The 25,074-nt window shown below is 40.3% G+C and overlaps 1 protein-coding gene across 2 annotated transcripts; it reads left to right on the forward strand.

Moving 5' to 3' along the window:
* The first annotated feature begins 281 nt into the window (after positions 1 to 281).
* lg01h6orf89 (linkage group 01 C6orf89 homolog) lies at positions 282 to 23,570 on the forward strand. Of its 2 annotated transcripts, XM_062055998.1 has the most exons (8): positions 287 to 492; positions 9,132 to 9,340; positions 12,006 to 12,171; positions 18,626 to 18,774; positions 18,837 to 18,988; positions 19,052 to 19,187; positions 19,243 to 19,366; positions 22,832 to 23,070. In XM_062055998.1, the coding sequence occupies exons 1-8, from the start codon at positions 348 to 350 to the stop codon at positions 22,912 to 22,914; spliced, it is 1,164 nt and encodes a 387-aa protein (XP_061911982.1). In that variant the 5' UTR covers positions 287 to 347; the 3' UTR covers positions 22,915 to 23,070. The 2 variants fall into 2 exon arrangements, with proteins under 2 accessions (XP_061911972.1, XP_061911982.1); XM_062055988.1 differs by lacking the exon at positions 18,626 to 18,774 and having other exon boundaries at positions 282 to 492; positions 22,832 to 23,570.
* Positions 23,571 to 25,074: the final 1,504 nt, after the last annotated feature.

The raw sequence follows: 25,074 nt of genomic DNA on the forward strand, positions 1-25,074 counted from the left end.
TTTTAATACATTGTAGGAAATACAATAGAGAAAGGGAAATACTGGAAAGTAAGTTAGCGAAAAAGAATATTAGGTTAGCAGTGGAAGAGATATTAGGATTGAACTCAAAGCACATAGGATATAGAGCAATATACACATATTTAAAAACACTGGGTTGAATAAAAGAATATAGAGTAGGGATCCACCTCGGTCCACACTCCATTACAGTAGGTGGCGGTAATGCACACCAGAAGGTTGCTTGCCAACCGCCATAAAAACAAAAGAAGAAGAAGAAGAAGAAGAAGACATTGTCCTTTTTCCCCCCACGACGACCAGTTGGTGGCGACAGCGAAACCGAAAACCATCAGATGGGGAAGAAGAGCCGGCTTCCGGTACAGCGGTGGTTATGCGTTGTGCTGTACTGCATGTCGCGGAATGTCGCGATAAACACATCGATTACATTAATCTTTAAGCGAAGACGCCATCGTCAAGGTCCTTGTTTTTGCCTCCGAGGTGAGCTGACCCGTCTTCTGTCTTACCAATAGCGATGTAAATGGCGTTACTAGTAAGTTAACACGTAACACTGTGGCTTGAGTTAATGTTTACCCGCATTGTAACTGCTTCATGTCATTAACATTTCAGAAACTATATTTAATATTTTACACAGCAGTGTTTTAGTGCCGCGGCACACTAGTGTGCCGTGAGATACAGTTTGGTGTGCCGTGGGAGATTGTCATTTCACCTAATTGGGTTAAAAATATTTTTTGCACACAAGTAATTATTAATCCGTAAATGATGTACTACTACTACTAATAATAATATATAATACTCTTCCATATCAGTAGCTGGCAGCAGGTAGCTAATTGCTTTGTAGATGTCGGGAACAGTAGTGTCATGTTCACAATATGCGGACAACAGCGAAAGCAGCGTGCAGGTAAAAGGGTATCTTATGCTTAAACCAAAAATAAACAAAAGGCGAGTGCCGCTAAGAAAAGGTATTGAAGCTTAGGCATGGATATGCAAAACGAAACTAACACTGAACCGGCTGCTAAGTAAACAAAACACAAAAATGCTGGACGACAGCAAAGACTTACTGTGGAGCAGAGACGGCGTCCACAAAGTACATCCGTACATGACATGACAATCAACAATGTCCACACAACCATTACAATTACCATGAATTGATTAACGTGGACCCAGACTTAAACAAGTTGAAAAACTTATTCGGGTGTTACCATTTAGTGGTCAATTGTATGGAATATGTACTGTACTGTGCAATCTACTAATAAAAGTTTCAAACAAAGAAGGATAGCATCCGCACAACTTGTTTGTTAAAACAAAGCAGGTGCGGGGAATAGCGCTCAAAGGGAGACATGAAACTGCAACAGGAAAATACCAACAAAACAGGAAAAAAACAAAATAGGAGCGCAAGACAAGGACTAAAACACTACACACAGGAAAACAGCAAAAAACTCAAAATATGTCACCATGTGATGTGACAGGTGGTGACAGTACACCTACTTTGAGACAAGAGCTATAGTGATGCATGCTTGGTTATGGTTTAAAGCAGACCTGGGTATTCTGCGGCCCGCGGGCCACATCCGGCCCTTTGTGCGTCCCTGTCCGGCCCGTGTGAGGCCAATCATAAATTACAAAATACATTTAAAAAAGTATCTATGTCGAGTGTGCAATACAACGGTGCTGCTTTTGTTTTGAAAAGCGTTATTTGTATTACTTCCGTGTGGACGTATGCGCGCGTGTGATTGTGAGTGAATGTGAACAGCGGCAATCACAAATTACAAAATAAAGTTTAAAAAACATCTATGTCGTGCATACAATACAACTGTGCTGCTTTTATTTTGAAAAGTGTTATTTATGTGCGTATGTCCGGGTGTAACCTGTGAGTGAAGGTGCAAAGCGACAAGTGATGAGACGCTAAAAAGAGAAAAGTTGATGACGAATGGCGTGTTTCCAAAAAGACATGGACTGCCAAGTATTTCTTTACAAAAATTAAAGGTAAAGCCTTGTGCTTTATTTGTGGTACACAGGTTGCTGTGTTTAAAGAATATCATTTGAATCGCCACTACACGACGAAGCACGAGGAAAAATACCGGAATCTGTCTGATGAAGCGCGCGCAAGGGAGGCTGATGCGTTGGTGGTAAAACTGCAAACCCAACAAGGACTTTTTGCCAAATTTCACACCCCCAGAATGCAGCCGTCAGGACAAGTTTCGTCGTTTCTCACAAAAAATAGTTTATTAAGGAGTGCTTATTGGACTCTGTTGCGCTGATATGCCGGAGACTTTGACTGTTTTTCGCTGGTTTTGGATGAGAGCTGCGATGTACGTGACACCGCCCAGCTGCTCATCTTCTTACGTGGGATAACTACAGACTTTCAAATCACGAAGGAGCTGGCAGCCATGCAGTCAATTAAAGAGACAACCACAGGTAATGACTTGTTCACATAGGTAAATGCGTGTTTGGACATGTTAGGACTGAAATGGGACAAGCTGGCAGGTGTGACAATCCAATCCAATCCACTGGATATATATAGCACATTTAAACAACAAAATGTTTCCAAAGTGCTGCACAGCAATATTAAAAACAATATTCAAATATTATCCTTAGTTCCACCAATGACTGAATAAAAACAAAAAATAATTACATATAAAACCAATATAAAAAACAATATAAAATAAATATGATTAAAAACGATTTTTAAAGGCCTACTGAAACCCACTACTACCGACCACGCAGTCTGATAGTTTATTTATCAATGATGAAATCTTAACATTATAACACATGCCAATACGGCCGGGTTAACTTATAAAGTGACATTTTAAATTTGCCGCTAAACTTCCGGTTCGAAACGCCTCTGAGGATGACGTATGCGCGTGACGTAGCCCGGCGAACACGGGTATGCCTTCCACATTGAAGCCAATACGAAAAAGCTCTGTTTTCATTTCATAATTCCACAGTATTCTGGACATCTGTGTTCGTGAATCTGTTGCAATCATGTTCATTGCATTATGGAGAAGGAAGCTGAGCAAGCAAAGAAGAAAGTTGTCGGTGCGAAATGGACGTATTTTTCGAACGTAGTCAGCAACAACAGTACACAGCCGGCGCTTCTTTGTTTACATTCCCGGAAGATGCAGTCGAGATGGAAGAACTCGGATAACAGAGACTCTAACCAGGAGGACTTTTGACTTCGATACACAGACGCCTGTAGAGAACTGGGACAACACAGACTCTTACCAGGATTACTTTGATTTGGATGACAAAGACGCAGACGTGCTACTGTGAGTATGCAGCTTTGGCTTCTAAACATTTGATCACTTGACCGTATGTGTGCAAATTTTTTTTGCGTATGTACGTAACTTTTTTAAAATATATAAGCTTTATGAACCTTGGGTTAGGTGAACGGTCTTTTGGGCTGAGTGATTGTGTGTGTTGATCAGGTGTTTGAATTGTATTGGCGTGTTCTATGGAGCTAGGAGCTAGCATAGGAGCTAGGAGCTAGCATAACAAACACGCAGGTGTTTTTATGCAGGATTAATTTGTGGCATATTAAATATAAGCCTGGTTGTGTTGTGGCTAATAGAGTATATATATGTCTTGTGTTTATTTACTGTTGTAGTCATTCCCAGCTGAATATCAGGTACCGTGAGTATGCAGCCTTGGCTGCTAAACATTTGATAGCTTGACCGTATGTGCGCGTCACGTACGTAACTTTTTAAAAATATATAAGCTTTATGAACCTTGGGTTAGGTGAACGGTCTTTTGGGCTGAGTGATTGTGTGTGTTGATCAGGTGTTTGAATTGTATTGGCGTGTTCTATGGAGCTAGGAGCTAGCAGAGGAGCTAGGAGCTAGCAGAGGAGCTAGGAGCTAGCGTAACAAACACGCAGGTGTTTTTATGCAGGATTAATTTGTGGCATATTAAATATAAGCCTGGTTGTGTTGTGGCTAATAGAGTATATATATGTCTTGTGTTTATTTACTGTTGTAGTCATTCCCAGCTGAATATCAAGTACCGTGAGTATGCAGCCTTGGCTGCTAAACATTTGATAGCTTGACCGTATGTGCGCGTCACGTACGTAACTTTTTAAAAATATATAAGCTTTATGAACCTTGGGTTAGGTGAACGGTCTTTTGGGCTGAGTGATTGTGTGTGTTGATCAGGTGTTTGAATTGTATTGGCGTGTTCTATGAAGCTAGGAGCCAGCAGAGGAGCTAGGAGCTAGCGTAACAAACACGCAGGTGTTTTTATGCAGGATTAATTTGTGGCATATTAAATATAAGCCTGGTTGTGTTGTGGCTAATAGAGTATATATATGTCTTGTGTTTATTTACTGTTGTAGTCATTCCCAGCTGAATATCAGGTCACCCCCGACTCTCACAGCATCTTCCCTATCTGAATAGCTTCAACTCCCCGCTAGTCCTTCACTTGCACTTCACTCATCCACAAATCTTTCATCCTCGCTCAAATTAATGGGGAAATTGTCGCTTTCTTGGTCCGAATCTCTCTCACTTCATGCGGCCATCATTGTAAACAATAGGGAACTTTGCATATATGTTCAACTGACTACGTCACGCTACTTCCGGTAGGGGCAAGCCTTTTTTTTATCAGATACCAAAAGTTGCAATCTTTATCGTCGTTGTTCTATACTAAATCCTTTCAGCAAAAATATGGCAATATCACGAAATGATCAAGTATGACACATAGAATAGATCTGCTATCCCCGTTTAAATAAAGAAAATTCATTTCAGTAGGCCTTTAACAACAGATGGTTGTCCAAATCTGACGGGGAAAAATGTTGGATAATGCAGGATAAAGTGACAGAAATTAACCCTGTGCAGAATTGAACATTTTTGCATTGTATTATACATCAGGAAGTGTTGTGTAAGACAGTGTTAAATCTGCTTTTGTATAAAGTTAAGTAAGGTTAAATTAAATTATTATTATTCTTATTAATTATTATTATTATTTATCTTACGGTATATCAAAAATAATATTGAGCAAAATTTAATTGAAATATTGTCGGTGTGACCCTCCAGCAGTGCTCGGGTTGCTTATGCGGCCCCCGGTAAAAATTAATTGCCCACTCCTGGTTTAAAGTCATATCCAACAATTGCGACTTTTTATTGTCAATATTGGCTGCTGAGTATCGTTTTTTATTGATTTCTGCTGGTGGTGTGCCTTAGGATTTTTTCAATGAAAAAAATGTGCCTTGGCTCAAAAAAGGTTGAAAAACAGTAATAAAGTATGGGTCAGTTTATAGTAGGGTTGGGATAAATGGCTGAAAACTATATCACAACATAAGTTGTTTACGTTGGTCGATATCGATAATTATTGATATTGTCACGGCCAATGGAAAATATGGACTAGGAGAAAAATATATTACATTTTTATTTCATATGTAACCTTCCTCTGGTTATAATGGGGGGGACGGCGTGGCGCGGTTGGGAGAGTGGCTGTGCCAGCAACCTGAGGGTTCCTGGTTCAATCCCCACCTTCTACCATCCTAGTCACGTCCGTTGTGTCCTTGAGCAAGACACTTTAATGGGTCCTGGTTAGCTGCCTTGCATGGCAGCTCCCACCATCAGTGTGTGAATGTGTGTGTGAATGGGTGAATGTGGAAATAGTGTCAAAGTGCTTTGAGTTCCTTAAAAAGGTAGAAAAGCGCTATACAAGTATAACCCACAAGTATAACCCATAATCCCCTCAGCTATCAAGGCGGACAGAAATGTCAACACAAGTGTTGAAAACACTTAATAACCTCTTTAAGTTAAAACGCAAAAAATAAGTAATATGTAAGAAATGCCTAATAAAGTGTAACAAAGTAGTGTGAAAATGTAAACATAAAGAAACCTAAGAGCGGTTTTCTGCAGGTTTACTGCCAGGAAGTTAGTTACGTGGTCTGTGTAACATTTAATTTTGGTTTGTTATTCTTATTTAAGTACGGAAATGAATTTATGTCATGCAGCAATAATTATTTTAATATATTTTAGATATTATTATTTCAAAGTAGGGCTGGGCGATATGGACGAAATAGTTGAGTTGAGTTTGAGTTTATTTGGAACATGCAAGCATACAACATGATGCATCACAATTTCCAGTTTCTCTTTTCAACATGTTCGAAAAGGAGTAGAAAGAAGCAGAGCTTATTTAATCCTACCCCTTTTCTTTTACATAACAGTTGCTAAAACTTTTGTTCATTTCCTGTTCTCAATTTATTCACAATAAACTCCAGAAGTAATCACAATAAAAAATAAATAAATAATACTCTGTGAAGTAAGTTACATTGCATATGGTGAGATGAGTAAGATTATTTTGAAAATGAATAGATGGATGAAATAAATTGAGAATGTTTATCATGGTTCTTCTTCTTTGTACTTTGTAAACACTTTAAGTTTGAAGAGTTTCTTGAAGTGGATCATATTAGTACATTGTTTGATTTCTTTGCTTAATCCATTCCATAATTTAATTCCACATACTGATATTCTAAAGGTCTTAAGTGTTGTACGTGCATAAACATGTTTTAAATAATAATAATAATAATAATAATATTTTATAATTTAAATAATAATACCAGTATATCTCAATATATTTTTACTTAAACTCGATATTCGATATATTTTTTGACGGCGTGGCACAGTTGGGAAGAGTGGCCGTGCCAGCAACCTGAGGGTTCCTGGTTCAATCCCCACCTTCTACCAACCTCGTCACGTCACCCTTGCTCCTGATGGGTCGTGGTTAGGGCCTTGCATGGCAGCTCCCGCCATCAGTGTGTGAATGTGTGTGTGAATGGGCGAATGTGGAAATGGTGTCAAAGCGCTTTGAGTACCTTGAAGTAGGGCTGGGCGATATGGCCTTTTTTTAATATCTCAATATTTTTAGGCCATATCGCGATACACGATATATATCTCGATATTTTGCCTTAGCCTTGAATGATAAATGGGTTATACTTGTATAGCGCTTTTCTACCTTCAAGGTACTCAAAGCGCTTTGACAGTATTTCCACATTCACCCATTCACACACACATTCACACACTGATGGCGGGAGCTGCCATGCAAGGCGCTAACCAGCAGCCATCAGGAGCAAGGGTGAAGTGTCTTGCCCAAGGACACAACGGACGTGACTAGGATGGTAGAAGGTGGGGATTGAACCCCAGTAACCAGCAACCCTCTGATTGCTGGCACGGCCACTCTACCAACTTCGCCACGCCGCCCTTGATACATATAATCACAACAGTATGATGATTCTATGTGTCTACATTAAAACATTCTTGTTCATACTGCATTAATATATGCTCATTTTAAACTTTCATGCAGAGGGAAATCACAACTAAGTCAATTTAGCAAAACTGTATTTATTAAACAGTTATTAAGCAGTGGCACAAACATTCATGTCATTTCCAAAACCGAAAGTGCAAGATTGTCAGAGACATTTTAAAACAAGCTATAAGTGCACTTTTGTGCATGATGACACACAAGATATTTCAATAAGTGTCACATTAAAATGAGCTGCATATCAAATAGTATATGTCCTACAGTGTTGATGTGGAAATAGTTGCTTCGGCATTTAGTTGGTGTGGCACCGAACGGAGATGTTGACATGATGTAAAGACATATTCCCGCTTGAAGCCAAACCACCGTCAGACGATGGACCCCGTGCTGTTTTTCTTGGGAATTAATTATTCCTCCATTTGTTACCAGATTCGCACCTTCTTTCTCTCGTATTACCACTCAAACCACACCGTTAGCTGTTAGCATCACAGCTAACGTTACCATGTCGCTACCTCTCGCTCCGCGAGAGCGTGTGACGTTGCTCACGTGACAGTATGTGACGTATGTAAGAAGGTGCGCTTGTTTTAAAGTCTCTGTGAGAAGGAGAGACAGGAAAGAGTGAGAAACGCATGCAGTTTAATGCCCCGCAGCTAAAAGCAACTGCGTGAGAACGTATACTCGAATATCACGATATAGTCATTTTCCATATCGCACAGAGACAAACCCGCGATATATCGAGTATATCGATATATCGCCCAGCCCTACCTTGGAGGTAGAAAAGCGCTATACAAATATAACCCATTTATATAAAGATATTAATTTTTTAGCGATATTCAGTGAAATTGAAGTGAATGACAACTGTACTGTAAACAGTCAGTGACACTTTTATTAACCGAGCTAGTCAAGATGGGTATTAACAGCTCAGGAAAGAAACTGTTTAAGTAGCACAGAATTACATAACGTAAATAAAATAGAAAATATTATTTCTACGTAAAATAAATGAAATAGCTGTGCAAATAATACAAAATGTGTCAAACTTGGATGCAAAAATACATTTGCAGCATGCACTTTGGGATTTCCCTTCCTGGTTCGATGAGCCGCCCTTTCTTGCCTCTGATTGGCCTGTCCCTAACCAATCGTGACTCATCATAGTAAAGGAAGGAGGAAGGGGAGGGGTTTAGTAACCCATGGAGGGGGGGGGGGGAACAAGGAACACAAGAAATAAGCGGCGTTTGGTAATTTTAACGTGAAATAAATTATATCGATATTACCATATTTTCTTAATTCATATCTTGTTTAAAAATATATCGATACATCTTACCAACTCGATATATCGCCCAGCCCTATTTCAAAGTAGCACATTGGGTGTATTTTGTTATTCATTTTATTTACACAGTCCTTTAGTTCCTACCTGTTGTTTCCGTACATTCGAATAGGGAACGGGACGAGGGTTGAAGAGAAAAGATCAGCGTGGTGAAGGACTACGATCTGTTTGAGAGAAGAAAAAAAAACAAAAGACTGCCGTACTGTCGATGTGACTATTTCTTGGCTCTCCGCAGCGCTCATTTTTAGTTTCTTTTCTCACTCCATGTAGAGAATTACCAGCGAGATGGCGCAACCAAACATGACGGTTGATACTCTTATGCGATTGGCTGCTTAGCGTGTTTCTTCCGACCAAAATAAATATATATATATATATTTATAATATCGGTTGAACGTTTTAACGAATGCATTTTCTATATTGATATCGATTATGTGTCTAACGCAATATATATTGATGCACAATCAAAACATTGCGTGTTAATCAGTGGCGACTTCCCAGAGTAGTTGGTCATGTGACCTTATCTGTTTTGACGTTGGAGCCGCCGCCATCGCTGCTGTCATGGGGACGACGATGAGCGAGCCTTGCATTTACGACAAGCTGTCAGAGAGCATCGACATCCTCCGCCAGTCAGGCTACCGCTACGGGATGTCAGAGCGGGAGATCGAGCGCTTCATCAAGCGGATGCTGGAAAGCAACGAGCCCAGGAGAGAGCCGCCTCAGTTCCCCATCCTCAGGGCCACCATCAAGGTTAGGACGGGATGGCCTAAACCAGGGGTGTCCAAAGTGTGGCCCGCGGGCCAAGTTTTAGAAATACTGTTACAAAAAAAACATAAAAAGTGGATTAAAAGAGCAAACAGGTGTAATAATTATTGAACTATTCAAGGCTCTAATTACTTCACATGAAATATTCCACTTTTACGTGGAAAATACTGCATATTTTGTGTGTTGCCATATAAGTATAACAAGGTTTTATTTGACAAAAAAGGGCATTAAAACTTAAAGCTGAAGTTTAAGAGATTTAAGTGTTGAAAGTCAAATATTATACAAAACCAGTGAAGTTGTCACGTTTCATTTATTTTTTTTCATTTATTTATTTATTTCAGGCAATGACATAAAAAATTACAAAGTTAACAACACATAATAATATAAATTAATATAGTGCAAAAGGTAATGTATAGTATGTAATGCATGATTGTCCAGTTTTGCATGAAAGGGAGTGGGAAGAAGATAACTTGTATTGTGTAAATGGTAAATAAAAACAGAATACAATGATTTGCAAATCCTTTTCAATGTATATTCAATTGAATAGACTGCAAAGACAAGATATTTAATGTTCACACTGGAAAACTTTATTTTTTGCAAATATTAGCTCATTTGGAATTTGATGCCTGCAACATGTTTCAAAAAAGACTGAGAAAGTTGAGGAATGCTCATCAAACACTTATTTGGAACATCCCACAGGTGAACAGGCTAATTGGGAACAAATTGTCGAACAGTTTAAGTACAACATTTCTCAACGAGCTATTGCAAGGAATTTAGGGATTTCACCATCTACGGTCCGTGATATCATCAAAAGGTTCAGAGAATCTGGAGAAATCACTGCACGTAAGCGATAATATTACGGACCTTCGATCCCTCAGGCTGTACTGCATCAAAAAGCGACATCGGTGTGTAAAGGATATCACCACATGGGCTCAGGAACACTTCAGAAAACCACTGTCAGTAACTACAGTTCGTTGTTACATCTGTAAGTACAAGTTAAAACTCTTACTATGCAAAGTGAAAGCCATTTATCAACAACACCCAGAAACACTGCCCGCTTCGCTGGGTCCGAGCTCATCTAAGATGGACTGATGCAAAGTAGAAAAGTGTTCTGTGGTCCGACGAGTCCACCTTTCAAATTGTTTTTGGAAACTGTGGACGTTGTGTCCTCCGGAACAAAGAGCAAAAGAACCATCCAGATTGTTCTAGGCGCAAAGTTCAAAAGCCAGCAACTGTGAGGGTATGGGGGTGTATTAGTGCCCAAGGCATGGGTAACCTACACATCTGTGAAGGCGCCATTAATGCTGAAAGGTACATTCAGGTTTTGGAGCAACATATGTTGCCATCCAAGCAACGTTACTGCTTATTTCAGCAAGACAATGCCAAGCCACGTGTTACATCAACGTGGCTTCATAATAAAAGAGTGCGGGTACTAAACTGGCCTGCCTGTAGTCCAGACCTGTTTCCCATTAAAAATGTGTGGCGCAATATGAAGCCTAAAATACCACAACGGAGACCCCGGACTGTTGAACAACTCAAGTTGTACATCAAGCAAGAATGGGAAAGAATTCCACCTGAAAAGCTTAATAAATGTGTCTCCTCAGTTCCCAAACGTTTACTGAGTGTTGTTAAAAGGAAAGGCCATGTAACACAGTGGTAAAAATGCCCCTGGGACAACTTTTCTGCAATGTGTTGCTGCCATTAAATTCTAAGTTAATGATTATTTGCAAAAAAAAATAAAGTTTCTCAGTGTGAACATTAAATATCTTGTCTTTGCAGTCTATTCAATTTAATATAAGTTGAAAAAAGGATTTGCAAATCATTGTATTCTGTTTTTATTACCATTTACACAAGGTGACAACTTCACTGCTTTTGGGTTTAGCATATATACATGAAATATTCCACTTTTACGGTGAAAATACTGCATATTTTGCGTGTTGCCATATAAGTATAACAAGGTTTTATTTGACAAAGGACATAACATAAAAACTTACAGCTGAAGTTAATTAGGAGATTTAAGTGTTGAAAGTCAAATAATATTGATATATGAGCTATTTTAACACTTGTATATGAGTTGTGCCTTTAGGATACCAGAGACCTTTTAGTCTGAACAGAACTCCAAAACAATCATAAACCAAAAGCAATGTTGTTCTGAATTACTTACCTATTTACTTATCGAATATTGAACTTTCAACATTTTTGGGGGGAAAAGATTGCATATTTTGTGTTTTTTCCATAAAATGTATAAAACATAAAAAATAGTATGTCAACGGATCCATATAAAGTTAATAGATGTTTAAGCGTCGAAAGTAAATAAATATATGACTTGTTTTTAACACTTTAATGACTGAGACCCTTTTGGGACCCCGGGACCTTTAACAGTCACCAAAATTGAGGATACTCCTAATGGTTACAATAAATATATTGCTTGTGAAAATGAAAAATTTGGTGTAAACCCAGGAAACCTCTTTAGGTCAAATAGAATCCATTACTGGATGTATGGCTTTATATCACATATTCTTCTGGTACTATTTTCTTATGTAACACTATCCTGACTCTCTGTGTGTGTGTGAGTGTGTTGTGTGTATGTGTATGTGTATGTGTGTGTGTGTGTGTGTGTGTGTGTGTGTGTGTGTGTGTGTGTGTGTAGTTTACGTTGGCAGTGGGCTTCTTGCTCGTCGTGGTCTTGGCCTTCTCGTACCCTCAGAGCTCCCCACAGTTGGGTCTGGTCCATTTGGGGTCCTACAACTGGTCGTCGCCCCTCAGCCACGTGCGCCTGCTGTCCTTGCCCATTGCCAAGAAATACAACCTACAAGGTAGGACTGGCCCCGCCCCCTCTGTAAATGCTCACACCTGTCTGAATGTAGGCATTCCAATCAGACCCAGAGAAACTCAACTTTGCTCTGTGAAGAAGGGCAGCAAGTGTTGTGGCATGCAGATAGTGCCATCCAGCTACACCTCTACTGCAAACAGCTGAACACTGAAGTAAACGTTCACAAGGAGAGGAACTAAGCGCTTACCACTCTTCATTTTGTTGTCCATTCACTTGTGACAACACATATTTTAGTCTCATTTTGGTCTTTGATATTGGATTTTGTTTTAGTCAACGAAATAACATTTTAGTCAGCTAAAAGACTAGATGTGACCAATCTAAGTCAAAGACTAGATGTGACCAGTCTAAGTCTGAGACTAGATGTGACCAGTCTAGGTCTAAGACTAGATGTGACCAGTCTAGGTCTAAGACTAGATGTGACCAATCTAAGTCCAAGACTAGATATGACCAATCTAAGTCTAAGACTAAATGTGACCAATCTAAGTCTAAGACTAGATGTGACCAGTCTAAAACTAGATGTGACCAGTCTAAGTCTAAGACTAGATGTGACCAGTCTAAGACTAGATGTGACCAATCTAAGTCAAAGACTAGATGTGACCAGTCTAAGACTAGATGTGACCAGTCTAAGACTAGATGTGATCAATCTAAGTCTAAGACTAGATGAGACCAGTCTAAGTCTAAGACTAGATGTGACCAATCTAATTCTAAGACTAGATGTGACCAATCTAATTCTAAGACTAGATGTGACCAAGCTAAGACTAGATGTGACCAATCTAAGTCAAAGACTAGATGTGACCAGTCTAAGTCTAAGACTAGATGAGACGAGTCTAAGACTAGATGTGACCAATATAAGAGTAAGACTAGATGTGACCAGTCTAATACTAGATGTGACCAATCTAATTCTAAGACAAGATGTGACCAATCTAAGACTAGATGTGACCAATCTAAGTCTAAGACTAGATGAGACCAGCCTAAGACTAGATGTGACCAATATAAGTCATAGACTAGTTGTGACCAGTCTAAGTCAAAGACTAGATGTGACCAGTCTAAGACTAGATGTGGCCAATCTAAGTCTAAGACTAGATGTGACCAATCTAAGTCTAAGACTAGATGTGACCAGTCTAAGTCTAAGACTAGATGTGACCAGTCTAAGTCTAGATGTGACCAGTCTAAGACTAGATGAGACCAATCTAAGTCTAAGACTAGATGAGACCAATCTAAGTCTAAGACTTGATGAGACCAATCTCAGTCTAAGAGTAGATGTGACCAATCTAAGTCTAAGACTAGATGTGACCAATCTAAGACTAGATGTGACCAATCTAAGACTAGATGTGACCAATATAAGTCTAAGACTAGATGTGACCAGTCTAAGTCTAGATGTGACCAGTCTAAGTCTAAGACTAGATGAGACCAATCTAAGTCTAAGACTAGATGAGACCAATCTAAGTCCAAGACTTGAGACCAATCTCAGTCTAAGACTAGATGTGACCAATCTAAGTCTAAGACTAGATGTGACCAATCTAAGACTAGATGTGACCAATCTAAGTCTAAGACTAGATGTGACCAATATAAGTCTAAGACTAGATGTGACCAATCTAAGTCTAAGACTCGACGAGACCAATCTCAGTCTAAGACTAGATGTGACCAATCTAAGTCTAAGACTAGATGTGACCAGTCCTAGACTAGATGTGACCAGTCCAAGACTAGATGTGACCAATCTAAGTCCAAGACTAGATGTGACCAATCTAAGTCTAAGACTAGATGTGACCAATCTAAGTCAAAGACTAGATGTGACCAGTCTAAGACTAGATGTGACCAGTCTAAGTCTAAGACTAGATGTGACCAGTCTAAGACTAGATGTGACCAATCTAGGTCTAAGACTAGATGTGACCAATCTAAGTCTAAGACTAGATGAGACCAGTCTAAGTCTAAGACTATATGTGACCAATCTAATTCTAAGACTAGATGTGACCAATCTAATTCTAAGACTAGATGTGACCAATCTAAGACTAGATGTGACCAATCTAAGTCAAAGACTAGATGTGACCAGTCTAAGTCTAAGACTAGATGAGACGAGTCTAAGACTAGATGTGACCAATATAAGAGTAAGACTAGATGTGACCAGTCTAAGTCAAAGACTAGATGTGACCAGTCTAAGACTAGATGTGACCAATCTAATTCTAAGACTAGATGTGACCAATCTAAGACTAGATGTGATCAATCTAAGTCTAAGACTAGATGTGACCAATCTAAGTCTAAGACTAGATGAGACCAGCCTAAGACTAGATGTGACCAATATAAGTCTAGGACTAGATGTGGCCAGTCTAAGTCATAGACTAGATGTGACCTGTCTAAGACTAGATGTGACCAGTCTAAGTCTAGATGTGACCAGTCTAAGTCTAGATGTGACCAGTCTAAGACTAGATGAGACCAATCTAAGTCTAAGACTAGATGAGACCAATCTAAGTCTAAGACTTGATGAGACCAATCTAAGTCTAAGACTAGATGTGACCAATCTAAGTCTAAGACTAGATGTGACCAATCTAAGTCTAAGACTAGATGTGACCAATCTAAGTCTAAGACTAGATGTGACCAATCTAAGACTAGATGTGACCAATATAAGTCTAAGACTAGATGTGACCAGTCTAAGTCTAGATGTGACCAGTCTAAGTCTAGATGTGACCAGTCTAAGTCTAAGACTAGATGAGACCAATCTAAGTCTAAGACTAGATGAGACCAATCTCAGTCTAAGACTAGATGTGACCAATCTAAGTCTAAGACTAGATGTGACCAATCTAAGACTAGATGTGACCAATCTGAGTCTAAGACTTGATGAGACCAATCTTAGTCTAAGACTAGATGTGACCAATCTAAGTCTAAGACTAGATGTGACCAATCTAAGACTAGATGTGACCAATCTGAGTCTAAGACTTGATGAGACCAATCTCAGTCTAAGACTAGATGTGACCAATCTAAGTCTAAGACTAGATGTGACCAATCTAAGACTAGATGTGACCAATCTAAGGCTAGATGTGACCAATCTAAGTCTAAGACTCGATGAGACCAATCTCAGTCTAAGACTAGATGTGACCAGTCCAAGACTAGATGTGACCAGTCCAAGACTAGATGTGACCAATCTAAGTCTAAGACTAGATGTGACCAATCTAAGTCCAAGACTAGATGTGACCAGTCTAAGACTAGATGTGACCAGTCTAAGTCTAAGACTAGATGTGACCAGTCTAAGTCTAAGACTAGATGTGACCAATCTAAGACTAGATGTGACCAATCTAATTCTAAGACTAGATGTGACCAATCTAATTCTAAGACTAGATGTCACCAATCTTAGACTAGATGTGAGCAATCTAAGTCTAAGACTAGATGTGACCAGTCCAAGACTAGATGTGACCAATCTAATCTAAGACTAGATGTGACCAGTCTAAGTCTAAGACTAGATGTGACCAATCTAAGACTAGATGTGACCAATCTAATTCTAAGACTAGATGTGACCAGTCTAAGTCTAAGACTAGATGTGACCAATCTAATTCTAAGACTAGATGTCACCAATCTTAGACTAGATGTGACCAATGTAAGTCTAAGACTAAATGAGACCAAGTATATTTACTGGACTAAAGCAAAGTATGGAAGAGAAGGTCATGTTAAAGTTGATTTAAATGCACCTTTATTGAGACTCCCTACAAAGCATGTGTTCCTAAAAGATCTAATGGTCAGGAATGATGTAGTTCAGGGGTGTCCAAAGTGCGGCCCGAGGGCCACTTGCAGCTCATAGCTCATTTTTAATGGCCCGCAGCACAATCGTTAGCATGATAACTTACAAACCCCGTTTCCATATGAGTTGGGAAATTGTGTTAGATGTAAATATAAACGGAATACAATGATTTGCAAATCCTTTTCAACCCATATTCAATTGAATGCACTACAAAGACAAGATATTTGATGTTCAAACTCATAAACTTTATTTTTTTTTGGCAAATAATTAACTTAGAATGTCATGGCTGCAACACGTGCCAAAGTAGTTGGGAAAGGGCATGTTCACCACTGTGTTACATAGCCTTTCCTTTTAACAGCACTCAGTAAACTTTTGGGAACCGAGGAGACACATTTTTTAAGCTTCTCAGGTGGAATTCTTTCCCATTCTTGCTTGATGTACAGCTTAAATTGTTCCAACAGTCCGGGGGTCTCCGTTGTGGTATTTTAGGCTTCATAATGCGCCACACATTTTTAATGGGAAACAGGTCTGGACTACAGGCAGGCCAGTTTAGTACCCGCACTCTTTTATTATGAAGCCACGTTGATGTAACACGTGGCTTGGCATTGTCTTGCTGAAATAAGCAGTAACGTTGCTTGGATGGCAACATATGTTGCTCCAAAACCTGAATGTACCTTTCAGCATTAATGGCGCCTTCACAGATGTGTAAGTTACCCATGTCTTGGGCACTAATACACCCCCATACCATCACAGATGCTAGCTTTTCAACTTTGCGCCTATAACAATCCGGATGGTTCTTTTCCTCTTTGGTCCGGAGGACACGACGTCCACAGTTTCCAAAAACAATTTGAAATGTGGACTCGTCAGACCACAGAACACTTTTCCACTTTGTATCAGTCCATCTTAGATGAGCTCAGGCCCAGCGAAGCCGACGGCGTTTCTGGGTGTTGTTGATAAACGGTTTTCGCCTTGCATAGGAGAGTTTTAACTTGCACTTACAGATGTAGCGACCAACTGTAGTTACTGACAGTGGTTTTCTGAAGTGTTCCTGAGCCCATGAGTTGATATCCTTTACACACTGATGTCGCTTGTTGATGCAGTACAGCCTGAGGGATCGAACGTCACGGGCTTAGCTTCTTACATGCAGTGATTTCTCCAGATTCTCTGAACCCTTTGATGATATTACGGACCGTAGATGGTGAAATCCCTAAATTCCTTGCAATAGCTGGTTGAGAAAGGTTTTTCTTAAACTGTTCAACAATTTGCTCACGCATTTGTTGACAAAGTGGTGACCCTCGCCCCATCCTTGTTTGTGAATGACTGAGCATTTCATGGAATCTACTTTTATACCCAATCATGGCACCCACCTGTTCCCAATTAGCCTGTTCACCTGTGGGATGTTCCAAATAAGTGTTTGATGAGCATTCCTCAACTTTATCAGTATTTATTGCCACCTGTGTTGCTGGCATCAAATTCTAAAGTTAATGATTATTTGCAAAAAAATTTTTTTTTATCAGTTTGAACATCAAATATGTTGTCCTTGTAGCATATTCAACTGAATATGGGTTGAAAATGATTTGCAAATCATTGTATTCCGTTTATATTTACATCTAGCACAATTTCCCAACTCATATGGAAACGGGGTTTGTATTTTGTATTGCAAATTTTGCAGATATACACCTCAGTGTCAAATATTTTGTCACTTGATGAATGTTAACGTTAGTGTTCTAGCTTTTTCAGCTAACTTTATAGGCATACACCAGGGTCATAGTTTTGTACTTGACCTATGTTAACGTTACCATGCTAGCATTTTTAACAATTTTTCAGGTATACATCGCAGAATAATATATTTTGGTGCTTGAAGCATGCTACAGTTAGTAATGTAACATGCTAACATTAGCATGTTAGCTTTTTTTTTTTTTTTTTTAGCTAATTGAAGAGGTATACACTTCAGTGTCACACATTATATTTTGGTATTACACTAATGCTAACAGTAAGCATGTTATTGTTAGAAAGTTAGCATAGTAGTGTTAGCAGGCTAGCTTTTTTAGCTCATATTGTTTTGTTACCCTGCGCTATCTGGCCAGCTATCTAACTTTTAGGGGGCCCGTTGCTATGGGCTATTCAGTCCCTGTACAATCAGAGCAGGAGTCTGGTTCGCATTGGCCGGCAGTAAGTCAAGACATGTTCACAGTGGACCTTGGACTCCGTCAGGGCTGCCCTTTCTCAGCGGTCCTGTTCATAATTTTTATGGACAGTCAGGGTGTGGAGGGGTTCCAGTTTGGTGGCCAGATGATGTGGCTTCGTCAGACTGGGACCTTCAGCGTTCACTGAGTGTGAAGCTGCTGGGACCTTCAAATGTGAGGCCATGGTTCTCAGTGGGAAACTACACCCTCCGAGATGGGAGTGAAGTTCTGCCTCGAGTGGAGGAGTTCAAGTATGTTCACGAGTGAGGGAAGAATGGAACGCGAGATTGACAGACGGATGGGTGCCACTCGATGCAGCCGCTGTACCGGTCTGTTGTGATGAAGAGGGAGCTGAGCCAGATGCTGCTCAGGCCCTAATAGACTGATGTGTTCAATGTGGGCAGATGTGCATGTTCAACCAATATCAGTGGTGAAACATTCCCTGTAGCTTTGAGACATAAGTGAAGAAAGTGCTAGACTCGAACTTACCCAGCGTGTTCCTACCAAGTTGTCTTTTGGTGCAGGCTTCCATGAATGGTGGAGTGCAGGTTCTTTCAGACAGAACTTGGTCAACTGTTCTGGCTGCGCAGTCATCTCCTCAGTGCTGGAAGTCCCAGAGAGCCTGAGTGGGACCGTGACCATGCGCCGGGGTCCACAACTTGTCCTGTTAAAGGTCAGATGTTCATTAGTACAGCTTCTAACCCTTCCTATTCACACATGGTGACCATCCTGCAGGGCGGCCAGTCCCTCAGCATCACGCGGCCTCAGCTGGAGGAGCTCTACTTGGCCCATTCGGGTTCTGTGTCTGTTCTGCTCGAAGACGACGACGGTGTGCAGCACCTGAGTGCTGGCCTCCCGCAAGGACCTGCCAACTTCACCTTGCTTTGGTGCGTTGACCCTCTGTGAACGCCTCCCAATGATCAAAAATCCTCACTCACGCCTCGCTGCAGGAGGTTCCGCTCGGCCGCCAGAGAGAAGGTGCTGAGGTGGCTCTTTCCCAAGGCGCAGCTCTGCCCTCTGCTGGACAGTGGTGGGAGCGTCTTGCAGCGCTGCTTGGTCACTCACAGCAGCAAGTCCCAGAGCAGGGTGAGTGAGACCGTGGACAACGGGTGATTGCATGCAGTCACGTGTGTTTCTGTAGGGTGTGGCTGTCTTGGGCTGGCTGGTGGTGGGGGAGGGGCTGCCCACGGTGCGAGTTGTTCCTGTTCAACGCTGCCAGAAACACTGCAGCTCCTTCAACTTGTGGCTCAACCCCGGAGACATGGGTAAGTTCCTGTCTCCTCTATCCGGATATGATATATGTACACCTCAAAGTCAATCAATCGAAGTTTATATATATTGCCCTTAATCAAAAGTTCCTCAAAGGGCTGCACAAGCCACAACGACATCCTTGGCTCAGATCCCACATCAACTCAATGGGAACAACGAGAAACCTTAGAGGTTAAAGTTGTTAGTGAGGTTATCGAAGGAGCCCACATAATTTGGGAATGGCACCATTACCGAAGGCAGTAGGCCAGCAAGAGTCATAGTTGTGACAACATTAATGTTGCGGCTGCTAAAGCAGTGGTTATTAGTAGCTTGTTGACAATGAGTCAGAACTTAGAATTTTATAAGGTAATGATTGGACATTACTTTAGTGTACGGGAGTATCATAACTTTGGAGGTGACACCCCTGACAAGGACTAGATCTATCGTATTACCGTTGCGATGCGTGGGTTCATTTATTATTTGTTTAAGACCACAGCTATCAATTATAGTCTGTAGCGCCACGTACGGATGGGTCTGATGGGGTATTCATATGGATGATAAAATCCACCATTTTAATTATATTATCTGCGTGCGTCACTAGATCAGTGACAAACTCTGAAAATTCACTGATAAAGTCCGAATAGGGCCCAGGGGGGCGGTAGATAACAGCCAGGTAGAAAGGTAGCGAGCGGTGTGACAGACCTCATAGTAAGCACCTCAAATGATTTATATTTATTACTTAGGTTAGGGGTAAGGTTAAGGTTTCATTGTATATTAGTGCGACCACTCCACCCCTTTTAAGCGGACGGGCAATACGTCTTCTTCTACTGCTTTCAGCAACTTTGTCTCCATTGGAAGTTTTCGTTTTAGTCTGTCGTGCTTGTGGCTGTTGAGTTTTGCCTAGTGAAAAAAAAAAATTTTTTTACAAGGATTTTTACAAAATTGCATTCAATAATCATGAATACATTATTTTGGATAAAGCCACTTTAGCACAGGTGTTAGATAATGACATGTTATTTACAACATGCCAAATTACCCTCAACATCAGCGGGAAACAATGTGTGTCAATAAAGCACTTCGAGGTATTTAAATTTTGACAGAAAAAAAACAACATTTAATGCAACTGCAGTTTTACTTAACTCAATATTATTTATTACAAGAAACTACTCGAAGCATTTTTAATACAACCCTATTTAAATACATCTATAACAGCTGAACTTTAATATATGCTTGCCATCTTGACTTCTGATTCCAAAGTAGGGCTGGGCGATATGGCCTTTTTTAAATATCTCGATATTTTTAGGCCATATCGCGATACACGATATATATCTCGATATTTTGCCTTAGCCTTGAATGAACACTTGATGCATATAATCACAGCAGTATGATGATTCTATGTGTCTACATTAAAACATTCTTCTTCATGCTGCATTAATATATGCTCATTTTAAACTTTCATGCAGAGAGGGAAATCACAACTAAGTCAATTGACCAAAAGTGTATTTATTAAACAAGTTATTAAGCAGTGGCACAAACATTCATGTCATTCCAAAACAGAAAGTGCAAGATTGTCAGAGACATTTTAAAACAAGCTATGAGTGCACTTTTGTGCATGATGTCACTAAGATGACTTATCAAAACAACACTAAATTAAAGTGCACTTTTTGTACAGAATGCCACTACAATAGTTTAAAAACATGATGTCACACAAGATATTTCAATAAGTGTCAAATAAAAATGAGCTGCATAATAGGAAATCAAATAGTGTTCGCCCTTCGCTATGTGGTAGGTTCCTGCGGACGTTATCTCCTTCTGTTGTCGACTCTTTTTTTAATACGGTGTTGATCTGGAAATGTTTGCCTCGGCATTTTGTTGGTGTGGCATCGGCCGGAGATGTTGACATGCGGAGTAAGCACTCTTCATTCTCTAGCAGGTGACTTTTCAAATGATGCTACATATTAGCAGTAGTGCTACTTTTTGTGGAAACGCTTTGCCCCACACTTGACAAATTACGGTTGTCTGTTCGACATATTCCCACTTGAAGCCAAACCACCGCCAGACGATGGACCCCCTGCTGTTTTTCTTGGGAATTAATTCTTCCTTCATTTGTTACCAGATTTGCACCTTCTTTCTCTCGTATTACCACTCGCACCACAGCTAACGTTACCCATGCCGCTACCTCTCTGCTCCGCGAGGGTGTATACGTATGTGACGTATGACGTGACAGTATGTGACGTATGTAGAAGGTGCGCTTGCGGTCTGTGAGAAGGAGACACAAGAAGGAGTGGGAAGAGCCTGTAGTGTAATGCCAGCAGCTAAAAGCAACTGCGTGAGAACGTGTACTCGAATATCACGATATAGTCATTTTCTATATCGCACAGAGACAAACCCGCGATATATTGCGTGTATCGATATATCGCCCAGCCCTAATCCAAAGCAAGTATTTATGTCACACTGTTGTCAAACAATGATCATATTCAAACAAATGGGCAAAATATGATTCCACATTGTTGAAAGTGGTCATCTGAGAGCATTTGTAATTGCAGTGCAGTTCATATAAAAATGTTTTGATGCCCAAGATAAACAACATCTATCTGCCTTTTAACAATATTACTTCCTAGCAATGAAGTTAGCGCCCACATACCTGAAGTATATTTCACCACAGAAGATTGTGGATTGCTCTCATTGGAATCTTGCTGCTCTTGTACATCATTCGGCATATCTTTGTCTGTGACCAGGCTGTCAAGGGTGAATGGAGAATCTGAACTCCTGTGAGAGCTTGTGTCAATATCTGATGTTTCTATTCTAAATTGAATGGATGTAGTTGATGGAGAACCGCCCCAGATCTGCTGGCATAGTTGGAAGTACAGCAAAACAACTCTACCGTAACCACTTCTTCCACCTGCGTCGACTGCTTGTCTGTACTTTCCACGAATCACTTTCAGTTTAGTGTTGATAGTTGTTTTTGTGATGTCCTCTTTCCGGTGAGGAAATTCCTCAGATGTCCCTCCATGTCCGTACCGTAGGGTAAGAATGTCACCATACTTGGACTGGCAAGTTTCCCAGTCAACACTTTGTTGAGGTTTGTTAACTTTAAACTCCAAAATGATGCTTAAAAGTAGCTCTACTTCTCTGTCAGTCCACACATATAATTCTTTCTTGCCGTGACCCGCTATTTTTGCTATATGTCAACTCCGGAAATGACGTTTTGGATGTTTCTGATTGGCTAAAATGGTCTGAAGTCCTAGGCTACAGCGCCCCCAGTATTTTGGCATGCGTATGACACTCAGTGTATGCGTTTGCTTGGGGACAGAGAGTTTTTTAAATGCGCACGTGTGGCTGGAGATCTTGTTAAGACCTTAGTTTAGGTGGCCGCCTTAGCAAAAAAGCGCTGCGGAAAACCCTGAATAACGTTACCTTTATTTTGTGTAGTTCACCTTAAATCATTTCGACCATACACCTCTGACCTTTGACCTGCGCAGTGTACGCCGACCCTCGCTATTGGCAGATGGAGCTCTTCCCCGGACGAGGCCAGAACATTGTGTGCGACGGCTCCACCTTTTAACGCTCAAGGGGACTTCCTGCTGGAGCCTGGCGGCGCTCTTCTGGGAGGCTCCGCCCACTGATGTCTTACAAGAGGACGTGGCTTTGGTCTGGTTTGAACAAGCTCAATGTGCCATAGTGGACATGGAGACTTTCACCTGTTGCACAAAATACAAAGCTGCTTCTCGTAAATTATTGATGTTGTTGGATGTACGTTCCAAGCTGCTCTTGGTGGTCGTCAGTGGAGACGACTCATGGGACCAAAAATATTAAATGAATAAATCACAAATATGCATCTGCCTTTTTTTAAAAGGCCTTTGTGTTTTATTGTCCGCACAGTTGAATACTGCTTGATTAATCCACATCAAGGTTTTAATTAGAAAGATAAATAACTGAGGTTATTTTCAGCATTTTAGTGAAAGACACATTTAAAAAGGTTCATTATGTCTTCTTATTCATATACCTTTTCAGATTTTCTTGTGATCAGACCATATTTTCGGTATATTAGATGGAATTTTTACCTGACATGTTTAAACTGTCATCTGCAGTCTTCTTCAGAAGCAACAAACAAATTCAAACGATTGATTAAGGAGGCGATTGAATTAAGGAAGCGGCCCAAGGAAACCATTAATCGGGATTCATGCTCTCGCATACCTGGGACTCATTAGCTGCATTGCTAACCACTGAGAACTTTTTTACATGTTACAAAGTTTAAAAAAAAATGTTGTACTCTTGTCTCTCATAATGATTGCCAACATTAAAAAAAAAGTGCAGTTTCCCTTTAAATCAGGGGTCACCAACCTTTTTGAAACCAAGGGCTACTTCTTGGGTACTGATTAATGCGAAGGGCTACCAGTTAGATACACACTTAAATAAATTGCCAGAAGTAGCCAATTTGCTCAATTAACCTTCAACTCTGTTATTATTAATAATTAATGATATTTATCTTTGTGGAAACACTGATCATCTTAATGATTTCTCACAATAAATATATATAGAAACAGATAAATATCAATATGCAACACTTTATTTTTATATTTTCTCTAAGTGCACATTTTTCAAATTGAACATTTTCAAATGATCACTTCTAAGACAGTCTTGTGAAATCACAATATCCCATTTTAACTAGCTAGCCACTAACATTTTTAAACAAATCATGAATTACTTTGCACCATGTTTGTACAAATAATAACTCATGTAAAATACAAAAGTAAACTCTCAAATTTTTAAATCATGTCACACTTTGAACTGGACACCAAATCTGTTATCTGTTTCTTTGTCAGTTAGTGGGAAGCCTGGCATTGCATGCTGTTAACTAGTGTGTTGTACTCTGGTGTGTAACTTGACACTGCAACTCTGAGTGAGTCTTGCAGATGTGCATCAGTGAGGCGTGTTCTGATGAAGTTCATGTCAGAAAAGGCTGATTCACAAAGATAAGATTTTTCCTCATTGTTTGCGGAACCTTCTTAATCTTTTGGACATATTTTCACAGCAATCTGGCCTTAAGCTTAATTATGATAAATGTAAAATGTTAAGGATCGGAAATCTAAAGGGAACGTCCTTTCGAATGGAATGCAAAGTGCCTGTTTTGTGGACAGATGGACCAGTTAACATACTTGGTGTTGTTGTCCCAGAAAATCTGGAAGATCTAGGCCAGGGGTTGGCAACCTTTACCACTCAAAGAGCCATTTTGGCAAGTTTCACAAATTAAAGAAAGTAATGGGAGCCACAAAAAATTTTTTAAAATTTAAAATGAAAAACACCGCATACAAAGCTTAAACGCTTTGTGCTATGTTAACTAGGGGTCTCTGACACACGCACCGGCACGCACTTTAATGTGGAAATTTGATGTTAGTGCAGCCCGCGAGTTTTGAATGAATGGCGCTTGATAGCGTCATACTTGCCAACCCTCTCATTTTTCCCGGGAGACTCCCGAATATCAGAGCGTGATAACACTGCATTTGGCGCCCTCTATAGTCTGCCCTAACAGTGTACCTGCTCGACCACACGTAGAATGCAATTTCAGCTTGCTCACGTAAGTGACAGCAAGGCGTACTAACTCAGCAGCCACACATCTTACACTGATGGTACCAATACCCAGAATCCCATGCAGCCCTAACTCTTCCGCTCAACCAACGCACGGAGAGGGGGGCGGTTGATGTGTGGGGGGATTTGGTGGTAG

Source organism: Entelurus aequoreus, linkage group LG01 (assembly GCF_033978785.1).
Source record: "Entelurus aequoreus isolate RoL-2023_Sb linkage group LG01, RoL_Eaeq_v1.1, whole genome shotgun sequence".
NCBI classification, from domain to species: domain Eukaryota; kingdom Metazoa; phylum Chordata; class Actinopteri; order Syngnathiformes; family Syngnathidae; genus Entelurus; species Entelurus aequoreus.